Raw genomic sequence first — 19,575 nt, 5'->3', positions numbered from 1 at the left:
TACAGTTCAAGGGTAAGAACATAATGACCACACTGAAAAGCTTATGGTATACATATTCCTTTTTTTTTTTTCCTGAATATTTTCTATCTGGTGACATTTGGCCTGTAATACAGAGACAACATACGATCTGAATGAACAGACACCCAGCAGTAGGCTAGGGTCAGGCTGGTTGTCTTGAAGGGAGCTGCCTTTGACTTATTAAGTGCAAAATTTAATAATTTCTAAGATCATCTCAGGGGTATGGAAAGATAATAGGCACAGATCTGAACACAGCAGATTTGATCCTCTCCTGTCTGGTCATTTCACTGGTTGACTATGGAAGGGTCTATATGGTGCCCCTTATACACATTGCTTCAGCAGCTGTGTTGCCAGGTGTTCAAGCATGCTTTCACTCTAGCTGTGCAATAGGCTCGAAACTGGCTCCTATTTTTGTTCACCTTTTGCTCTTAAGTCTGCAATTTTTCCCCCCTCCCTCTAACATGCTTTTCACCAAACATGATGTGTTGTTAGAGTTCTCCAGTAGAAAAAAACTTTCCAAAATGTCATCCACTGACAAAATAGAATCTTTACTATGTGTGCCATAAATAAAAGATAATGTAGGAATATATTATATAAAGAAAACTTCAGTGAAAGTATTTGGACTTCTGATGATCATCTTGTCTCCTGAAAAGATTGCTTTTCTACAAGCATTACAAGCAACGTATCTGAAACATGTCCAGATTTTAAAGGAAGGAATTAATTTCAAAGTATTTTACTAAAGGTATCCTGAGTCTAATATTAATCATGTTAGAAGAAGATGTGGTGTTTCAGGACGTAGTTTAGTGGTCATGGTAGTTGGGTTATGGTTAGACTTGTTCCTAGAGGTCTTTTCAAAACTTAATGATTCTATGACTCTAAGAAGGCTGGTTGTATTCACTAGGAAGCATTCAAATCTGAAGCCATTAATACTAAATGCATACATATGTTCTGGGAGGAGTAATTTAGTTTGTCTCCTAGTCTAAGAGGACCTCCAGAACTGGTGCCAAAGCATGAAAGTTTGAAGATCAAAATATATAATCAAATTTCCTATCTTAAAAATTTCTCTTTATGTTAAAAATTCCTCATAAAGGATTTCTTAATGTCTTCCTCACGGGTAAGTGTTGGAGAAAGCCACAGACAGGATCCTGGAGTGAATGAAGCCTGTTTACAACTCAATGCACCAATATATAGAAAGTACTGAAATGTTATAAACATTTAAATGAAAATATTATTCTGCTTTTTGACCAGTAGATGCAATAGTTAATATTAATATGACACTTAAAATCTTTGTATTTTCCACCAAACTGAGAAACTTTGTAAACCATAGCCTGAGTACTGATGGTACATAAAGTGAATCAAACTGCTACTTTTTATTACCTGAGAAACATTCATCAGTTTAAAGGCACTTGTAAGCATTGCAGTTACAATAAAAGAAAAAATAGAAACATTTAAATGATGAAAGGCTATTTTTCTATTCATTTTGAGAAGCCAATGTAAACTCTCATAACATCATATTCTTAGAAAAATATTAAAATGGTGGCAGGCTGTTGTACTCAGATATTTCTTGTAAACTACACATTACTATGGCAAAAAAAGAGACAAGAAGGAAGCTATATCAAGGGAAAAAAATAAACAATATCAATACCTTGCCACACCTGTGGATTTTCTATGTAACCACTTATCACGCTTAATCCTCCTGCAAATGAATGGTTATAGATCCATGGGAAAAAAAAAAAAGAAAGAGAAGAAGGAAAAGCCTGAAGTCTGTGCCAAGTTCTGTGTAAGCAAGCAACATAATATTTATTCTAACAGCAGGTTCTCATTTCTGAAATCTTTTTTGAAGTCAAGGATTTAAAATTGAATACATGCAGCAGCATGTTCATTTCCATCCTGTTCCTTGTGTCTTAACTTACTGCTTCATGAGCACTCACAATGAGAAAACATTTTGTGTGTGTATTACAGGACTGTCGTCTTCAAATAAAACAGTGAGAGGTGTAAAATTCACTATACTGAAATTTTATCCTGGAGCAAAATAACCCCACAATGGAAAAGTATTATTAGCAATTTTTATTCTATTTACCCAACAGTAGGAGTTTGACTGTCCTGGCTTCTCTCTCTGCATCTGCCTGGAGTTTCTTTTCCAGTTCTCTGGATCTTCTGGCTGACTCCTTGCTCTCAGAACTGGCTCCACTGCCCATCTTGAGGTGTTAAAAATCCTCTGTCCAGGTGCTTTGCTTCTTATGAGCCTAGTTGCTTAAATTCAGAAAGACAACAGCCTATGCTTAGAGAAAATGTAAAAATCCCATTCAGCCTTCAAATCAAACATTCCCTTTTCACCTGGCACATGATCTGGAGAGGCTACTGTCAAGCATTTACATAGGAACATTAAAATGTACTGTTATGATGTCATAGAATTAAAATGATCCACTCAAGACCAAAACCAAGGTATGGATGGATTTCTGACCTTGTTCAGACAGGTCCCAGCTTCACACACTTCAAAGAATTGTGCAGAATGTCTTGAAACCATAAAACCAGGAAAAAATGGAAAAACAGGGAAAAAAATTAAAAAAATCAGATTATGAATCAGTGGTTATGCTTTGAAGCAAAAAAAGATTTATATGCCTTTGAAGCATTTACATAATTGATTTTTGATCTTTCTCAGCGGCCATAGCTCTTTAAATTGCCAGGTTTTGTATTTGTATAGTCAAATCATATTTTGTCTTGTGTTATTAATTAGCATTCAGAATGTTTGTTGCATTTTCATATTATGGCAAGTGCACTTATTTTCTTTTAATGGTAATGGGTGATTTACTGCAATTTGTACTATCTTTGGAATACTTTTGTGCATCAATTCCTTGATGAATATCATAGTCCTTTCCATTTTTCTCTGATTTATTAGCACTTACCAGTTTTGTCTCAAAACATCACACTTTTTTGTGTAAGAAAGGAAATAGGTTAGATTCTCCCTTCTGATGTAACAATTTCATATTTGTTTCTTCTAGTGCAGTGCTAATATGGAAGGCTGTTGTGCAATAGGGTAAAATAACCTGGTGTCAGCAGTATTTTAAGAACACATACTCTGCTGTAATATTGTGTATCATAAAAATGATCAGGCCACTGGAGCACCTCTGCTACAAGGCTGGGCTGAGGGAGCTGGAATTGTTCAGCCTGGAGAGGAGAAGGCTCAAGGGAGACCCAGTAGCAATTTTCCAGTAACTATAAGAAGGCTGCAGAGGGACTGTTTCCAAAGGCCTGGAATGACAGGACAAGGGGCAATGGTTTGTAATTAGAGAAGAAGAGATTTAGATTGAATATTAGAAACAAGTTCTTTATCATGAGGGTGGTGCAACACTGGACAGGTTGCTCAGGGAGGTAGTTGAGGCCCCATACCTGGAGATCTTCAAGATCAAGCTGGAGAAGGCTCTGGGCATCTTGATCTAGTGGAGGATGTCCCTGCTGGGTGCAAGGGGGTTTGGACTAGATGACCTTTGGAGGTCCCTTCCAGCTCAAACTATTCTATGATTCTATGATTGTGGTAATGGACAAGAGTAGAATTAATGTCAGGACTGAAAGATCCAAACTTTTTTGATCCTTTCTCTTCAGGTTGAGCATTTCAGTAAAATACATCTCACTATGATCAATTTTAGTATTGTATTATTCACTTTGTAAAGCATCTCAGTTATATAAAATACGTAGACATAAAATTATACGAGAACTTTACAATTATTGACTAGTAACAGTCGATACCTCTCTGACTTTACAGTATGTAAGCTCACAAGATTGATCCTGGAAAGTATGTTTAAAGGAAATACAGGCATACAGGTGTCAGTTTGAGTGTCATTACACATATTTTTAGGTCAGAAGATAAATTGAGAAGAGAGTCAGAGGCAAAACATTTAACTCATGCTGTCCTATTGAAAAGAAATTTCTCCATAGCAGAAATAGGTGGACCTTAGATATATCAGGAAGGAAGCTGGTACTGGTTAGGGAAGATGACAGTGATATGAATAAAGATCACTCATTGTTCTAATAAGTTCTGTGCCTTTAGGAGAGAGCTGTCCTCTAAGAAAAGACAGGTCCTTTGCTGTGCTCATATCATTCAATGGTGTCTTCTCAGACATGAAATGAAGACCACATACTGCAATAAAGATCTGAAGTTGTACTTCCTCCATATATGCTTCTCAGTCAAGGGAGCAGGAAGCCCTGTTTTCAGTCTCCTGGTACTGCTTTGTGTTGGAAATGAATAATCATTGCTTGTTAACAGCTGGAGGTTTGCATATACATTTACAATGCAAGGAAATGCTCTGTTTTGTTAAGCCTATATTCCTACTTTGTTTATCTGTTAAAGCAGGCCATAATAATGTCTTTATGCAGTCATAGTAACAAATGGTTTGTTTAAAACATGAAAATAAGCAGCTTCAGAAATATCAGTGCCAGGTGTCTGCTTAGCAGAACCGTAGGCACAGTGGTGCTATGGATTTCAGTGGGTTTGATGAGTGAATCTGTTTGAGCCATTTTAAACAATAACAATTAGCAAATTAACTGATACAGTCCAAATCATGGAGATGAACATCATCTTCATATTAAGGACTGAATACATACTCAGTTTTTCCAGGCATACACTAGTACAACTCTATTTATTTTGCAGTTTATTTTTACCATATTGAACTGGAATAATAGGACCTAGTAAATACATTAAGATGTTTTCTAACATTCTCTCTTGCTATTATGACTACATAAAGGAATTAGCTATAAATAAGTAGACGTCTGATACAAGCAGGCTGTAAACAGACTGTGTACAGAAATACAAACAATTGTTTTATAAACATACAGTATCTGTAACATCCAGTTATTTGCTCACTGTTGCCTTCAAACTCTTAACTAAGTTTACTGAAAAAGTGCATTAATCTGTTCCTCTAGAGAGTAATCTATTTCTCTGGAGAGTGAACAGGATTGTGTTCTGCTTTTCGACATCATCATCCTCAACATTGATTCATAGATTCATAGTATGGTTTAGATTGGAAGGGACCTTAAATACCATCCAGTTCAAAATCCCTTCCCATGGGCAGGGACACCTTCTACTAGACAAGGTTGCTCAAGGCTTCATCCAACCTGGCCCTGAACACCTCCAGGAAAGGGGTATCCACTGTCTCTCTGGGCAAAATGTCCCAGTGTCTGACCACCTTCACTGTAAAGAATTTCTTCCTAATGTCCAGTCTAAATCTGCCCTCCTCAAGCTTCAATCCATTCCCTCTTATCCCATCACTACAAGCCCTTGTATAAAGTCCCTTCCTGCCTTTCTTGTAGGCCCCATTCAGGTACTGGAAGGCCAGTAATAAGGTCTCATGACTGAAAAAACTTCTGCTGATTATTAAGACAGAAGCAATAGATACTGCCCTACAGGCTTTAGTTGAATCTAAAATTCTGTGTGGTATCTTTTTTCTATCTCTTCTTGGTACAATTATAAAAAGATGGCCTTTCACTGCCTCTCTTCTATTGTAGGAGCCACCTGTGTTTGATATGGAAGACTTTGAAAGAGCATAAGTCTGGGAAATGCTCCTTTGAAATGCAGTCCCACTTTGTAAAGAACATTATTTTTATGTTATTGGAGTTGTTTCTAGCGATGCACTCTAGGTGGTGCTGATAATATAGAGTGTACACTTGAGGTATTCTGTAGCTGGTAAGAGTTCTAAGACTTTCTGAAAGTCTCTTTCAAATGATCTGCTCAAAAGCCGTGGATCTGGGATTCATAGATCATAGAATGGCTTAGGTTGGACCTTAGAGATCATCTACTCCAACTTCAGGTCATTCACTCCATCCTCAGTTCTGGATTTCGGTTCCAAATTTTGGGTTGGGAATTTGTTTGGCAGGTAATACAGGTCTTTCTCTTAATAGAGTCTTTCATTTAGCTTAGGTTTTCAGTTTCGGTTTCTTCTGAAATTATTTTCCTCTTCCCAGTCAAAGAAAGAGGGGTAGCTTAGGCAAATCACTTTTATTTTCTTTCTTTTATTTTCTTTCTAGGTCTTTACATTTACAGACTGTTCAGAGTGGAGTTTCACAATGACTAATGTTTTCCCTTTTCTCTGATAAAATTTGGAGAAATGGCATTGATGAAAAGTGAGGAAGTTTTAGGAAGAATAGAATTCTTTAAAATTAGAAACTTTCAATTAATTTCCTTAAATATACTCCCAAATAAAGGAAGTCTGAAAAATCTTCAGTACAATGCCTGTTACAATCAAAGGAAGCCCTTCAGCTCTTTGAGTTGGCTACTGAATTGCTTTTGATGAACAGGAAGAAACAAAATTATCTTGCACATTGACAACATTTTAGTAGGGAAAAAAAAGTCTCAATTATACTTTAAACACTTACAACCCCATCTAGACTTTTGTAACTGTGAGATGACAAGTATTCTAGAGACATAATGAAGAAGGTATGGAGATTATATGCTCCTATTCAGAACTGCTATTAGATCTATGGCAAGCTTCAGTAATGTGGCATAAAGCCAGAGCTTTTGAAACCTGTTAAGATTTATTACTCTGGCACTTGGTCATAGTCATGGGCCTGAAACGTTTGTGGATCTGAGATACTATATCTACATAGGGCCATGTTTCACTATGTGACGTCTACAGTTTGGATTGTCATCTTCTGTATATAGTGTAGTCATACTCATATTATTTGACAGCTATAAGTGTTAACCCTTCTGTGAGGTTTCATCTGTCAGACTCACAAGAACATAAGATGGACCTAGAAGAAGCTAGTAGGGTTGACCAGGACCGGGCCATTTAGCCTAGTACTAAAGTGTAACAGAAACTTTACTAAATAGAAACTTTGAGTGGTAGATTGTTCATGGAGGTTTTCTCAAACCAGCTCCTCTTGCCAGTCTCATTTTCTTTCAAGATACTGTGACTCAGTGACAAAACTAAACTGTTGATGCTTGAATGTGATTTGAGTCCACAAAAAAGGTCCAGATAAATACCTAGTTCCTCTTAAAAAATCATATCCATACCTCTCAAGCCAAAGGGAAAGTTTATCAATCTCAATACCAGCTGTACTATGGCACTGAGATATCTGACACAGACAAAACAAATGTGACAGTATCCAACTGGTGTTACCAGCCAGCTTCATGCTGCTGTAACTTTATAGAAATGACACTATAGGACTTAATTACTTCTGCTATTCTTCCTTCTGCCTCCTTGATGGAAGCAGAGCTTCCAGTGGTGATAGCAGCAGGTTTTCCAGGTTCCCTGGTATTCCCAGTAGCACTGCTGCCATCTGTTCTGCCAGTGCATATGTGGTGTGCTCAAACTTGTTGACTCAGAGGTAGTCAGAGATCAAACCTCCTCAGTTTGCTACTAGTGTATTCAGTCTTTTGTGCATGATATCTTTGAGAGTATGTCCACAAGTCCACAAGTATGTCCACAAGAGACAAGTATTTAGATCTTACCATGCTACTTCTCTCTGATGAGTTATAAGATGACTTAATCAGAAAACACCATCTTGATTGTCCTCTCAGCAAGAGAATATATTGAAATTCATGGTTGCAGATCAAGTTCACAAGCTGGTCTCCTGTGTTCTGTTCTAGATGAGCAGCAGCTCTGTTTGTAAATGTGAACAAGTATAAAGTAGGATCTACTGAGTTTATTGATAGAGAAGGTTGAGATGTTATGGGGTGGAGATCTATTTATACTTCAGATACCTATGCTGGAGGAATCAAAACATGAATGTCAGATGATACTTGAGATATATCATTCACCAGCAAGGACTGGTCATCTTTTCCTGACCCTTCCTTCTTCAGACACATGGGTCTTGTACTGAAATTATTTTATATGAAGATATAGAGGCTCCATAAGAAAAAAGCATTGTAGAGTATCCCATTGAATTCCTTAATACCTTAGGAACTCACAGACCAACTTCACAACTTAAAATTAGTTGAGATTTCTCTAATAAAATAGAATAATTTAGATTGGAAGGGACCTCCAGAGATCTCTAGCCCAACCCTCTGCTCAAAGCAGAGATAAGTTCAAAGTTAAAGTTTGTCAGGGCTTTGCATTGCTAAATTATGAAGTATTCAAAGACAGAAATTTCACAGCCTCTACACGTAGCCTGTTCCAGCATGTCTGTGTGAAGAATGTTTTCCATTTCTATGGTTAGATTTCCTTTATTGGAGCACACGACCATTGTTTCTTTTCTCAGGAGAGTTTGGCAGTGTCAGGTCTTATTTTTCTTAATGGAAGACTCCAGTCAGATCCTTTTCTTAGCCAGGCTAAGCAAATGCACCACTATCTTTCCTGTGTGCTTCAGCCTGCTAATCTTCTTCATTGGCTCCTAACAATCTCTTATTTTTAATAGTGGCCTAAAATCTAGAAGCATTTTTCCGGATGTGACCACCAGAGAGCTCAGCAGAGGGATTCTTTTGACCTGATAGTTGTATTCCTGAGGCAGACAAGTAATGTTTCATGGTGTTCTTATGTTCTGGGAGTCTGCATTTGCCCTGAAACTTCATGAGGTTCATGTTGTCCCACTCCTCTGTTTTACTAAGGTCTGTCTGAAAGGCAGTCCTGCCCTATAGCATTCCAGTCACTAATAAACAAAATGCCCAAAGTTAATGTTAAGTAACCTAGCCCAAAGTTAATGTTAAGTAACCTAGCCCAAAGCCAAACACGAGCACATTTGAAATTGAGTGTTTGGGCAATAACACTATTTGCTGTCGGAAAATGCTAACAAATTACTTGGGTCTTTTTAAGGACCAGATTCCATTTACTGATTGCAGAATCACAGAATATTAGGGTTTGGAAGGCACTTCCACAGATCATCCAATCCTCCACACAGGAAGGCATCCAGGCAGGTTTTGAAGGTCTCCAGTGAAGGAGACTCCACAACTTCTCTGACCAGTCTGTTCCAGGGCTCCAGCACCCTCACAGTGAAAAGGTTTTTCCTTATGCTCATGTGGAACCTCCTCTGCTCCAGCTTGCACCTGTTGCCCCTTGTCCTAGCATTGGACATCACTGAGGAGAGCCTGGCTCTGTCCTCCCCACACTGCTTCTCACAGGCACGAGGTCACCCCTCGGTCTCCTCCCAGCTAAAGAGACCCAGCTCCCTCAGCCTTTCCTCAGAAGGGAGATATTCCACTGCCTTCAGCATGTTTGTGGCTCTTCAGTGAACTATTTCAAGCAGTTCCCTGTGGTCTTTCTCGAACTGAGGGGCCCAGAACTGCAGACAGTATTCCAGTTGTGGCCTCACTAGGGCAGAGGAGAACCTCTCTTGACCTGCTAACCACACACCTTCTAATACACCCCAGGATGCCTGTGTATCTGCTGTTTACCCTGCTATTTATCTTCTTGCTTCACCTTGCTTCAATTAAAAAGAACACAAATACATAAATCAAACCAAATCAAATCAAATTGAGAGAGCTCTCCACGTGAATTTTCAGAAATTTAAATTCCTCTAGAATATCTGTTTCAGAAGGGATGCATAACTGAACCTGATGTTCTAGATACTGTCCTGGATGTTTATGTGGTCAGCTATCATCTGTATTTTCCATGATACAAAAAAAAGCCTTATTGAAGTGAGAATAACTCATATACTGATAATTGTTAAGGAAAAAATAATCAGATGAGTCACTTTTAGTCTGCTTAGAAAAAAAGAAGAAAAATAAGCAGGGAAGAAACAACATTGCAAATGTCAATAGGAAATATTTTTGAAATAATGAAGTGTTGCTACGTTTTCAAACCTGTGAAATATTGACAATTCTTTTCCTTTTTTCCTGAAAATCTCAAATTCACTGTGAGATATGTGATGTGTCCTAGCTTCAGGACACTCACTCTTCTCAGTTCTATATTTGCAATACATGCTGTTGCAATGGAATATGAGACATTGAATGAGCAAAGACTAATAAGTGCTGGGGGTGGGGCTTGCTGGCCAAGTATCAGTCCAGAAAAGACTCACGTAATTTTGCAAGTTCATCAATACTTCAGCTAAATATAGGCTGTTGTCTCAGTGAAACTATGCTAATTTTGTCACAGTAGATGTGTGGCTTATCTACTGTGTCCTCATTAAAATGTAGTCATTCCAAAGTTTGGAAACCTGATGTACAGAGTTGGGTCACCAGTGAAAAAACCCATCTAGTGCAAAGCTATAGAAAAAGCCCAAATCCTTCAGATTCTCCTGAATCAGTTGTCTGACTCCAGACCATGGTTACCGGATATGTGAGCTGGGGGAGCTCGGCTTGGTCAGCCTAGAGATGAGAAGACTCTGGGTGGACCTTAGAGCTGCATTCCAATACCTGAAGGGATCCTACAGGATGGCTGGAGATGAACTTTTCATAAGGGTGTCTCACAATAGGACAAGGGGAATGGTTTGAAGCTGAGGGAGAGGAGGTTCAGACTGGATCTTAGCAAGAAGTTCTTCAGTACGAGGGTGGTGAGACTCTGGAACAAGCTGTCCAGGGAGGTTGTGGATGCCTCCTCTCTGGGGATGTTCAAGGCCAGGTGGGATGAGGCCTTGAGCAGCCAAGTCTAGTTGAGAGTTGTCCCTGCCTAACATGGGAAGGTTGGAGTCTAAGGTCCTTTCCAACCTAAGGCATTCTGTGATTTTGTGATTCTATGAACTGTGCTGATCACTGATGATTTCTGCTGATTTCTCACATGAGAACAGGAAATATCTCAAGGTCTGACCTTTCTACCAGGATTAACAAATGATATATCTGTTGTGCTGAGTTTAAATTTTCTCCTGGCATATTGTGATTTGCCTGAGAAAACTAAAATGGAGTGCATTATAATTAATAAACTATTTGAGGTCTTTGAATTTATTCATGTGTTCCACACTAGAATGTCTGATACTCTCTCCAACTGAGTCCTGCAAGAGGTGCATCTTGTATTTCTGAGAGGGAAACAAAAGAGGAAAAAATACAAAAGAAGGGGAAAAAAGGCAAAAGGGAATCTTAGTGAGAAAATGGGTGATGCCTTCTATCTCTGCTAAAAGGATTTAGTTTCTAGTACAAGGTGAACAGTCAACACAGTACATTAAAAAAAAAAAAAGCTTAAAACAATGGAGAAATCTTTTGTCAACACACCACTCTGAACATTTCCTATTCCCAGCAGACCCATACATTAATACCTGCCAAGTCCCACAGCACCTTGCACAGCCACAAATGAACCAAGAGTAAAAGCAAACAGAATTTTTATTTAACTTGTAGAACTCCTTGAATAATAAACATTTTAAGCTTTTCTTTTTGTGTCAAATTCATACTCAGGCAAAAAGATGGAAAAGACAAAAAGACATTTTTGCAATCAGAGTAAAATTCCATCCTTTCTGTCTCTCTGACTTGTTCCAGTTATACCAACCTGTGACTGCAGCCCCTTCAGCAGAATGTAAGCAGCTCTGTATTGTAACACAGCTGTGTGGTGGCTGGATATGGTTTGATTTCTGAATCTGAAGAGGTTGTAAGTAGGTAGCTTCAGAGCTTGGAGTGATCTCCAGGATGTCAGCTGGATTAAACTGTGCTGCATGGAATTTCTCCATGACATTTCTTTTCCGTAAGAGCTGTTGCTGTGTTGTAAGAATCTCTATAGAGAAGACTGTAGAAGAGATTGTTCTGCTGATGAATTAATGCACTGCATCTGAAGAGAACTGCTTATTCTATATGGATTCATATAGTAGATACTTATGGAAGCTGGCTAACATCCTTCCTCTTCTCTGGAGACTTTTCAAACCTGCCTGGATGCATTCATGTGCAGGCTGTCCTAGGTGATTCTGTTTTGGACTCAATGATGTCTGGAGGTCCCATCCAATCCCTAACAATCTGTGATTCTGTGATCTGGATCTGCTGTGTAGTATTTTTGTTCTTTTTTTAGAGGGTATGGAGGTGTTAAATGTTTAAAAGGTATATTTCACTGTAATTCTGTAAGACTTGATTAATCCAATCAACACAGCATGGCAGCAAAATGTGGTAAGGCAAAAGAAAGAGAGATGACCTAGGAAAATATGTCTGTAATACCAAAATTCTTCTGGGAAAACCATCTCCCGCTTTGTATAACTTCGGGAAGAAAAGTTATTTCTCCAGAGGAACAAAGTTGTTTCTCATTGCCTTTGTGGCTTGTAACCATTTCCGCCTCTGATTGAGTCCTATACACTGTCATCTTCTGTGGTCAGATCTGTTTAACTTTCAAATGCCTTCAACCAAGATGCCCAAAGTGTTTTCCATCTTGATAGTGTCCTGAAATACTGTGAGACAGTGACATGACGTGCCTCATCCTGACCCATGTAGCATGTGGAGGAAATACTGGGAATTTTCACTCTTAGGGGACTGTAAGAATTAATGATGTTTTTAGTATTCTTTCATTCTGCTTATAAAGCAGTGTTCTAATTAATGCAGCTCTAGCTGACACTTCCCCTAGAAAAACGTGCATTGTCCTGGGAAGAATTCAAGGGAAAACGGAAATTATCTCATTCTTCTCAGCTCCCACTCCTCTTAAAGAGGAACTTTAAAGCTGAGCATTTCTTCCTGAGATAGGCCAGCCTCCACCCCAAAAATGTTCTGTTCTTAGAGAGGGAAGGAAAAGCAAAAATAAAATGTTTTTACTACTAGAATGAGCACAGATCAGACTCCCTGGGTATTTGGGAAAGGAGATCCTAAGCACATATGTTAAGAACTCCACCCACATACAATAAGTAGGTGGGAAAACAAGTAAACTTCTGAATTCTCAGGTCTCATAAGAAATGAGGTTATGACTAAGGTGCAAATGTAGTGGAATAGCCTACAAGACTAGCCAGATGTTATGTGAATGCCAGTAAGGTCTAAGTGTTGCTCTGTAACAGACCAGAGCTTGTAGTGGGTCTGCGTCTTTGATGGTGGTCTACTTCAACTGCCTAAAAAGAAGGTTGTACCTCATTTGGTAATTACAGAATAACATACCGAGACAGGGAATGCTGACATACCTCCAGGCAGCACATTAGTTTATATCTTTAAGAATGAGGTTTTTATTCCTCGAAACCACACAATCATGTCCAGTATTTAATAATAACCTTCCAGTTATATTCTCAAAGTTGTAACTTTAAGTAGAATTACTTTCTAATCCCCTAAGGTCTTGTTCTCTTGGCATCTACAGATGCTTTCTGCAAATGTCTATTTAATTTCCTCTTTCCAGTATTTATCATGTCTCAAAGTTGGCATTACCCAAGTCTGCTAGTAACTGAAGTGTGGAGCAGAATCTGCCAGTCCCTTGAACAGTGACTGAGTTTTCCCATTTGCTCTTTGGAGCAATTTTCTCATTAGAGGTCCTGCAAGGTAGGGCTGCAGATATTTTGGATACTCTGTGGGATAACCTGAGTCTCAAATATTTTGGTTTGGTGATTGATTTTGTGGTTTTATTTATTTATTAAATCTGTTATGGCAGTACTTATGTGGGGTGCAGGGTGAGATTTCCTCCAGAAGTCATTGTAGTGCCCAACCCTTATTTAAATGTGTTGTGCAGCTGGCAATCAGTGTTACTGATATTTCACACAACTCTGTCAGGCTGTGAATTTATCTATGTGCCCTCTGCTGCTCCAGAGTCACTCTGATGGAAATCATCTCTGGCTTGAAGTGTTGGCTGGATGCCATGCATTGCCCAGTGTGATTCCAGCTCCATGGAGGGGCGTCACATACCTGTCATGATCCTGCTGGCTGAACAGTTATGCCTTGTGCTTCAGTGTGGTGTTCTGATTGAGTCTTAGATTTCATGTGTGCCTCCTCAGTGTTTAGGTCCCTCTGAACCAGCAGATGCTGCAGGGTTGGACTGAAGCAGTTGTGATTAAACTCCATACACACATAAATATATATATGTGTGTGTGTGTATATTATATATATATATATATTCCACTCTATATTCTGCTCAGATTTCCAGTTTGCAGTTAAATCAATCCCTGCATATATAGCCTAGCAATGAAGCTTGCTTTTCCATATGACTGGCTCTCCTGGATTATCTTCTGTCATATTACAGAAGTCTTATCACTCACTGTTTGCCCCCTACCCTCAGTTATCTGTTGAATTTATGGGCAGGAGCTGTATTATTAAATTCAAGAATGCCTGGCAATTATCCTGGAACTGGATTGTCTGTGCTTATTAATTGTCAGGACAGTCCCATTAAAAAATTTGGTGTGTTCATGACATTCCTTGGACAATTCACAGACTTGACTTGCCAAATAAAATTGGCACAACTGAAGGTGGATTCCTTACAGTCTGGTTGGTTTGAAGGCTGTGACAGTTTATTAATAGACTTGAGGTGAACACTGATAATTGTTCACAGTTACTGTAGGTTTAAGCTATGTGTTCTGAAGCTGACATGATGTAAAGGACAAAGTGTTTGCAAGCTGGCTCATGGACAGCCTTTCTAGACCTTGGCTCTCAAAGGCTCATTCTGCAATACAGCTTCCTTTGTGTCCTAAGTTAGCATTAGAGTGTGAGAACAGGCTGAGGTGGTTTCTATGCCCATGATCTGCACAGGTATGCCAGATCAGAGATGGGACCTTGTCCTACAGCAGGAAGAACCACATAGATCCCAGGTGTGATCTAACCTTAAGAGGAAGTCTCTTCAGTATGTTGTGTGATACTAACATGATATTGTATTTCTTAGCTCTTTTATGTCAGGGTGCTGGCTGACAAGATGCTTTAGCTTCCTGGATTTTTTTAACCTTTGCTATATCCATCTTTTCACTCTCACTGTCTGCTGAAATCCTTCTAATGAAGAGTACCTGTAGCACAGCAATAGACTCAGAAGATAAAAGGTCAGTAGAAGCACTATCTTGTGGTTTCATTAATACCTACTATTGTTGGAGCAAATTAGTCAATATATAACAAACACTGACAGTTGTACTCCTCTTCCTATGGCTGCAGCATCTTATTTATTTTACAGTACCATCTATGCTCATCCAGGTGTGAGAGGAAGACACTAGCTGTGTCTCACCAGAACACAAAGACTGTTTAGCAAAGAGATCTCTTCAGTGCTGCCTGAGGATCTTGCAGTTTGCTTCCCCTCCTGCTGCAACCCAAAGCACTATCAAGAAGCAGAGCAGCCTATTCTCCTAGTCTGCCCACCATCGTATTTCATAACATCCTTCTCTGATTTGAGGGGAGTGCTCAAAGTTAATATTTGAAAGTGATGCTTTCAGAAGTGAAAAAAATGATAAGCTGCCTCTGGTCTGTGATTGTATCAGTATCCACAAGTAGCAAATTTTAATTAAGATGCTGATTAGCCACCTACTCAGCATCCTCCCCATATCATCCTCTTCGAACATACGATCCTTTGTAGTAAGGGTAAACTGTGAAAATGTCTTGCTGCTTCCAAGACCTAAGACTGAGGATTTGATAAAAAGAACACCAAATAAAAAAAAGGAAAATAAGGAAAATAGATGATAAATCATTTTGAATAGAGACTTCCAGTCTGGGCAATATTGCCTTTTTTTTTTTTATTTTTCGTGTATCAGGGATGTGACAGTGGCCAGAGATAAAAATATTGTGAGTTGTCTGAGAACTGTAAGAATAGAAGGAATAACAATGACACTGATGAGGGATCTAGAGTGTAAGTCTTACGAGGAACAGCTGAGGGAACAAGGGTTGTTCAGCTTAGAGAAAAGGAGGCTGAGAGGAGACCTTATCACTTACAATTACCTGAAAGAAGGCTGTAGTAAGGTGGGGTTTGGTATCTCTCCCAAGTAATGAGTGATAAGACAAGAAGAAATGGCCTCAAGTTGCATGAGGGGATATTTAGACTGAATGTTAGGAAAAATTTCTTCACCAAGAGGCTTGTCAAGCATTGGAACAGGCTGCCCAGGGAAGTGGTCAAGTCACCATATCTGGGGATATTTAAAAGATATGTAGGTGTGGTGCTTAGAGACATGGGTTAGTGATGGACTTGGAAGTATCAGGTTAAGAGCTAGATTTGTTGTTCTTAAAGGTCTTTTCCAATCTAATGATTCTATGATTCTATGATTTTAAGACTCTCGAGAGACAAACCCAAAACCAGAAGAGGATATTTCTCTGACGTGCATGTACTTTGGGCAATGCTCATCATGTTCTCCAGGGGCATTTCTAATTATGTGATGCTATGAGAAAAAGAACTGAAAGATCCTCTTTATTATATTTGATAGTCCAAGATGCTATTTCAATTATCCAGTTTGCACGAGCTTCGGTCCATAAAAACACAAATATTTGTAGATAGTGTAGCATTCTTTTAAAAGTGTATAGTTGTGTAGAGGCAACAAAATTAAATAGGCGTAAGTACAAATAATAATAATTAACTGTTCACTTTTATGTTGTGTGCACTTTATGGATAATTAATTAGAATCATCAGTGATTAATAAAACTACACTCTGTAACTGGCATTACAGTGTTGAAATGTATCTCTTGACATTACTTGCACCCATGTGCAGATAGCTACTGTGTACAAGTCTACATCTGGACTACCCACCTTCTGTCATAGAATCATAGAATGGCATAGGTTGGAAGGGACCTCCGAGATCATCTATTCCAACCTCTCTGCTATGGGCAGGGACACCTCTCAATTAAACTTGGCTGTTGAAGGCCTTATCCAACCTGGCCTTGAACACCACCAGGGAGGAGGCATCCACAACCTTCCTGGACAACCTATTACAGAGTCTCACCATTCTTGTACTGAAGAACTTCTTCCTAGGATCCAGTCTAAACCTACTCTCCCTCAGATTCAAACCATTCTCCCTTGTCCTGGTGCTAGATGCCTTTATGAAAAGACCCTTCAAGTATTAGAAGGCAACTTTAAGGTCTTTTTTAATAGGCAATGAAAAATAGTAGGCAATTACAGAGATCAGTTCCTCTCACAGTTGCAGCATATATTATAGAGGGATCATCTTTTGCTGCTAACAATCTTCAGCCAGAATACTAAAATCTTTTTATCTGCTCTCAGTGTTAGTCTCACAGAGGTTCCTCTGAGTGTGATTATTATCAGAAATATATTTTTTGCATCAGAGCCCTCTAGGTTCTTTTCACCGCTCCAAATTCAGCACTTCTCCAGGGATAATAATGTCTTCTCCCGTGCAAGTATCTGATGAAAGATTTCTTTACCCCAGAAGCTAAGGATTAACTGTTTTTCTCAAAGTAGTTGGACAAATGACAATGTTGTCAATGTCCAGAGGGACTCCAAGAGCCAAAGTTCAATTTCTTTGCTAGGAAAACACTGTGTAAAGATCTTGACCCTTTCCAGACTTCAGTGCATGAATGTGTTTGACTTGTTTTAACTAACAAAGAAAAGACAAGTTGTACTAAGCATTAGGATAAAAGCAAGCTTCTGGAAATAATCAGAGTGAAAAAAACCCAAACCCTTCTTCCTCTTCTGTCCCTTCTGACCAGCTTGTAGCCATCGATAGCCACGCTCCAGTCATAGGATTCATCCCACCAAGTTTCCCTGATTGCCACTATTTTGTAGCTTTCCTGTAGCAGGGCAGCTTCCAGCTCCTCCTGTTTGTGGCCCATGCTGCATGCATTGGTGTAGAGGAACTTCAGCTGGGCTGCCAGCCATGTCACCTTCTTAGAGGGGCATCCTGTGTCCTATTACCTCACAGGCCCCTGGCTCACCTCTGTAAGACCTTGCCTTTGCTTCAGAGTTCACAGCATGATTCAGGGCAACAGATTGAAGGCCCTTACTATCACCCCATCCTTCCAACCCTGGTGGGTCTTCCTGCCACTTGTCACAGACAATTTTGGTGTTGTCACCATCTCCCACCTCAAGTGAAACGGCAGACTGAAGGTTGTCCTTAGGCTCATCTCTAGTGCACCTGGTTTTAACCCCCTCCCCCTTCGAGCCTACTTTAAAGCCCTTTTAATGAGTCCTGCCAACTCTTGTGCTGGAATCTTTTCCCCCCTGAGACAGATGTTCTCCATCTGCTGCTAACAGACCTGGTGCTATATAAAGTTCCCCAAGAACAAAAACCCCCAAAATTCTATTGGTGACACCAGCCTCTGAACCTCATACTTGATTTCCTGTTCCTTTCAGTATTCCTTTCTGCAACTAAGGGTATTAATGAAAAAATCACCTGTGCCCCCAATCCTTCAACCAGTCTCCCCAGTGCCTTGAAGTCTCTTCTGATTGCTTTTGGACTTCTGCTTTTGATCTCATCACTTCCCACCTTCTTAACTAGTAAGGGATAGTAATCAGAGAGCTGTACCAGACTAGGCAGCCTTCTGGTAACATCTCTGACCCAGACCCCAGGGAGGCAGCAGACTTCCCTGTGGGAAGGATCTGGCCAACATACGGGGCCTTCTGTTCCCCTCAGAAGGGAATTGCCAGTAACAATATTACCCTCCTCTTTTTTTTCAGGGTACAAGTCCTAATGTGAGGGGGAGACTGATTTGCTTTAGGCAACGGGATGGTGTCTTTTCTACATTCTCATTTGCTTTACCCTCAACTTCCAGTGCCCCATACTTGTTGTGCAAGGGCAACTGGGAGGGTGAGGGGGGGCCGGGAGGAGTTTCCCTTGCCTCTCCTGACAGGGTCCCATATCCATTCCCCCTGTTTCTTGGTTCACCTCCCTCCGCTAGGGAAGTCTGCAGAGCCTGGTTCCACAGGTCTAACTCCCTTTCTTATTCCCTTGTCTTTAGTCTTATTATGTCTTCCTTCAGCTCAGCTGTCAGGCTGAGCAGATCATTCACCTGTTCACACCTAACACAGGTGTTGTCTCCACCACCCTCCATTGCAAGTGCCAGGCTCTGGCATTCTCTGCAGCCAGGGGCCTAGATGCCTACATGTTTGTGTGCAGCCTCTGTCTGGGTACCCACAGTTATAACCATGGCTGGATCTCTTTAGGCAACTGACCTTGCAGGCTGCTGGGACATACTCTTGCTCCTGGGGGATTTAAATAGCCCGTGGTGGCTCATGCCTCATGTTCCCACTTTCCTCACAAGAGGAATCAGAAGCCATCTGGGGGCTGCCCACTTCTCTCACCTTCCTGGTTACATAAAGCCCATGTCTCACTGAATTAAAAAAAACACTGATTTCCTGGTCTGCTGCTGGGACAGAGTGGTTGCAATGGCAGTCACTCGGATCTTCTAAGTGATTGATAGTTGAGGCCCCATCCCAGGAGATATTCATGGGCAGGTTGGACAAGGCTCTGAGCAACCTGATCTAGTGGAGGACATCCCTGCTGATTGCAGGGGTGTTAGACTAGATGATCTGTGGAGGTCCCTACCATCCCAAACCATTTTATGATTCTATGCCTTAATGATGTATGCCAGAGTAAAACATAGCTGTTCACTTACTTTAGAGAAAATGACAAAGATTTCAGAACCTTTTTTTTAGACTGTGGATTTTTTCCTACAGCCACCAATCATGTGCTCATACATTGCTTTTAACAGGGTTTAAGGGCTCAAAGGAATGTCCAAACCTGTATGCAGTTATTGATCTGATCCAGGTTCAAAATACAGCCTCTGACCATCTGAATTTGCATATGTAGCAGGGCTTGGCCGGACCTGTGAGGTGAGTCAGAGCATTAAAGTTGAGCACGAGCTTTGGTAGTACAATGATAGGAGGCCATCAAACCCACGAGAGATGC

General features: G+C 40.0%; 1 protein-coding gene across 1 annotated transcript in view; it reads right to left on the bottom strand.

Annotated features, from left to right (window-relative positions):
- LOC128981121 (guanine nucleotide-binding protein G(t) subunit alpha-3-like) overlaps positions 1-2,216 on the bottom strand; it is a 91,518-nt gene extending 89,302 nt beyond the window's left edge. The window contains exon 1 of the mRNA XM_054399777.1: positions 2,099-2,216. Coding sequence (XP_054255752.1) covers positions 2,099-2,216 — 118 coding nt within the window. The remainder of the gene's footprint in view (positions 1-2,098) is intronic.
- Positions 2,217-19,575: the final 17,359 nt, after the last annotated feature.

Source organism: Indicator indicator, chromosome 3 (genome assembly GCF_027791375.1).
Source record: "Indicator indicator isolate 239-I01 chromosome 3, UM_Iind_1.1, whole genome shotgun sequence".
Classification (NCBI taxonomy): Eukaryota; Metazoa; Chordata; class Aves; order Piciformes; family Indicatoridae; genus Indicator; species Indicator indicator.
Note: the sequence above shows the minus strand (reverse complement) of the source record. Positions and strands in the feature narration are given on the sequence as shown.